Raw genomic sequence first — 3,534 nt, 5'->3', positions numbered from 1 at the left:
TCCCTTCCTAAAATCCAGAGACAGTGATTTCTGGTCTTAGAGGGGACCCCACTGCACTAGCCTCCAGAACATCAGTTCTCAGACATGTTAGTTTACAGTACAAATCTTTTTTGTTTTGTTTTGTTGGTTGTGAGTTTTGAACTATATAAAAGTCCCAGATGAAACCCCCCTCACGAATCCCCCTTTTAGGAAGATCATAAGGCATTTTGTTGACAGAAAACAGAAAATAATTACCAGATCTTTCAGAACAGAAAAGGGGAAAAATCTAACAAGCCTAAGCTATGATACTTTAACTCTCATGCTCACTACTTGGTGTTTGCTTGTGATGCTGACTCATTCTTTTTAATTTCCCCTGAAAGACAGAAAGTAGTGAACTGGAAAGCTACTCTTACCCTTTCACCTACTGGAGTCTTTCTGTAATGTCTTTTCTCCTGTGTATTCATCCCTATCTGTCTGCTACTTGATACTTGGTAAATTCTACATGTCCTGCAAGCCTTTGAGTTAAGGCATTTTGGTTAGGTGGCTGAGGATGTTCATGTAAACCGTGTCCATTTTTTTAAGTGTGGAGTTCTTTGTGGGAGTTTTGTCCAGTAAAAATGACCTCTCTCCATTTGAGATGAGAAGAAACATACTTGCAGGTGTGCACTCTGATCCGTTGGAAACCTCAGAGGTCTTTGAACAAACCATGGGAGCTGGGATTCCTTCAGCAGAAGAAGAAACCGAGCAGATGAGTGGTGACACCTTACACACCAGAAAAAGCAGTATTGCTTCTGGGATATTGAAGGTGTATGAAGAAATTCTCTGATTATTTTCACTGGGGGATCTAGGAAGGAGAGCACACCTTCATTACTTATTCTGGATTTCTATAGCCTGCTCCTGCACAGAGCCCTCAAAATACTTTGTGAAAGGGCTGATAATGATAACCTTTCTACTTTGAGAAAAGGATTGGAAATTCTGGCCTGGGAAAGTTAAGTGATGTGCAGGAAGTACCTTTTTACTCTTCTATCAACACTTTAAGATAGTTCAAGCCCTAGCACAGGCAAGGTGTATCTACAGCTTTGAGTTAAAAATATTTTCTCTGGGATTTCTAATATTTTATTCAGTAAATGATCAAAAAATCTCCTTCTTCCACGCTTAATGAAGAAAATTTTAGTAAATCTAATGAAGACCTGCCTAGAAGTAGATCTAGTTTAAATGTCTTGGTTTACAGGTCTGTTTCTGCTTTGCGCCTCAAGCTAGAATTTATGTATGTTTCTGATGCTCTTGAAATTCAAGGTGAAGCTTTCCAACCTCCATTTACTGCCTGAAATGTCTGTGTTTTTTTCCTGTCTTAGGAGGCTTCTGAGCTCTCCTCTCTGAAACCTCAGCTGTCCAAGCTGGGTGTCCCTCTTTATGCTATTGTGAAAGAGAAGATAGGGACTGAAGTGGAGGATTTTCAGCATTATTTCAAAGGAGAAATCTTTCTGGATGAAAAGGTATATTGAAGTTGGTGTTCTCCTTTTATGTAAAAAACAGCTTATGAATGTCCTCTTTGAAGAGCTTGTATAAATAATATAGATAGAATGTGGTCTGAATGAAAAAGGATTTAGTAGCAGTGTAGTTTAAGAAGTTAATTAGCTTTGATATTCTATATATATATTTCTCCTGCTCAGCTTGCAAACTATTCTGCAGCTGTGTGCCGATAACATGCTGTTGCAGGATTATTCCTCCCCTTTAACAGGTGAACAGTATGACCTATTAATATTTATTCCATTCTTCCACTGGCTGTGTGATATTCATGGTGTATGAATCAAGGTCTGAAGGGACAGACATAATGAAGTAATGATGTACAGGCCAAATTGCAGTGATGTGGCTTGTTCCAGTACACTGGCATGCGCTGTATTGCCAGTCTCATGTCCTACAAAACCACAATCCTGCTTACTCCTTAACCCAGAAGACACATTTAGAAATTATTTGGCTTCTGAAAGAAAAAGGATACATAATACTCAAAATCAACTAGAAGATACCTTTGTTTTCCATCCCCATTGCCTGTGTGAAATAATTAGGCTGATTTAAGGAAAGAAAAAAAAAAAAAAGCAGATGTCTGATAAAGTTTCAGGATTTGGTACCACTTTTAGCTCTTTACCAACATTTTTATTGCCATACTTCAAAAATAAGAAAAAATATATTTATCACAAAGCACCCTTGTTGTCAGTAATGTGGATGGAGGTGTATATGGGGCTTAAATACCTGTGGATCAGCTTTTTGAAATTGACATGGATGGTGCAAGTACCACTAGTTGACTGTGTGGAGGTAAGTGGTCATGTAGCATGTTAAAGAGGTTAGTTCAGGTGCAATTTATTTTTAGCTCTGCCTGGTCAGCTTTTGTGTGTTGTGACCTTTCTTGGATACATGGCTGTCTGGTTTCCTGCATTTCATTTGGGAGGAAAAGTCCTTTTCACTTTGTTTGTGGAGATATTTTCTGTTTCCCTGCAGAAAGGCTTCTATGGTCCACGCAGACGAAAAATGATGACATCGGGCTTCTTCCGCTTTGGGGTCTGGAAAAATTTCTTCCGTGCTTGGAAAAGTGGATATAGTGGTAACCTGGAAGGAGAAGGATTCACTCTGGGAGGAGTATATGTGATTGGAGCAGGAAGACAGGTACTACAGGCCATTGAGGAGGCTTTTATGTCTCCTGAGAGACCAGAAGTTTCTTTTCTGGAGTGGTTCAGTCGCTGGTCAGTTGATCTCCTGTGGGGAGACTAGTGTATGAATTTGTCTTTTGTCTTTGACTAGGGTGTTTTACTGGAGCATCGTGAGAAGGAATTTGGAGACAAAGTCAGCCTTCCATCTGTCCTTGAAGCTGCGGAGAAGATAGAACCACAAGCTTCCCAAGCACAAAAATAGTTGCTCATATTTCTGATCACAGCTTGAAATGTAGAATGTATCTGTTTCTTGAACATGCAGTTTACTTGCTTCTTAACTGTTTAGTGATCAATGCAGAAGAAAGATTCTGTATTCAAACATAGTAAATGATGAAATTCCTCCTGGATTTTTTTGTTGCTTTGCAGCCTTCAGGTGGTCAGGATTTCAACTGATCTTTTGTGTCTGACTATTAATGAAAGGCTGGGTCTAAAATCTGACGTAGCCTAGATGCTTTCAGTCAGAGACAGTCAGTTGAAAACCTCTCTACTAAGGGGAGCAAAACTCTGCTAAGGCTGAAGTAATGGAGTACCAGCTGAGGTTCCAGGATAATAAAACTTTATAGAAATGAAATGGCTTCGCTTTTTTGCTTTTTCGTTAACATGCAAACACATCTGTGTTTCTAGAAGACTAAATCCTGTCAGTCTAGATTATTCTGAGATTCTGCATTTAAGACATGCCAGTATGTCTACCCAGGAAGTTTTTTGCTAGTTAACTACTGGCTCTAGATCTTCCAGCTCCTTGTGTGACTCCCTGCAAGGAAAATTGAAGCTCTCTGATGTTCACGCCGGAAGATAATTGTGGCATGAGGGCAAGTTCCTTCTTGTGTTTAAGATTCTTTAAAAAAAAAAA

At 39.3% G+C, this 3,534-nt stretch overlaps 1 protein-coding gene across 2 annotated transcripts in view; it reads left to right on the top strand.

Annotated features, from left to right (window-relative positions):
- PRXL2A (peroxiredoxin like 2A) overlaps positions 1 to 3,246 on the top strand; it is an 11,147-nt gene extending 7,901 nt beyond the window's left edge. For both annotated transcript variants that reach the window (XM_010171035.2, XM_029085716.1), the window contains exons 4-6: positions 1,335 to 1,475; positions 2,476 to 2,640; positions 2,776 to 3,246. In XM_010171035.2, coding sequence (XP_010169337.2) covers positions 1,335 to 1,475; positions 2,476 to 2,640; positions 2,776 to 2,886 — 417 coding nt within the window. In that variant the 3' untranslated portion in view covers positions 2,887 to 3,246. The remainder of the gene's footprint in view (positions 1 to 1,334; positions 1,476 to 2,475; positions 2,641 to 2,775) is intronic.
- The last annotated feature ends 288 nt before the right edge of the window (positions 3,247 to 3,534 follow it).

This window comes from Antrostomus carolinensis, unplaced genomic scaffold (genome assembly GCF_000700745.2).
Source record: "Antrostomus carolinensis isolate BGI_N321 unplaced genomic scaffold, ASM70074v2 scaffold47696, whole genome shotgun sequence".
Classification (NCBI taxonomy): Eukaryota; Metazoa; Chordata; class Aves; order Caprimulgiformes; family Caprimulgidae; genus Antrostomus; species Antrostomus carolinensis.
The sequence above is the reverse complement of the archived record's forward strand: the minus strand, read 5'-3'. Positions and strand labels throughout refer to the sequence as shown.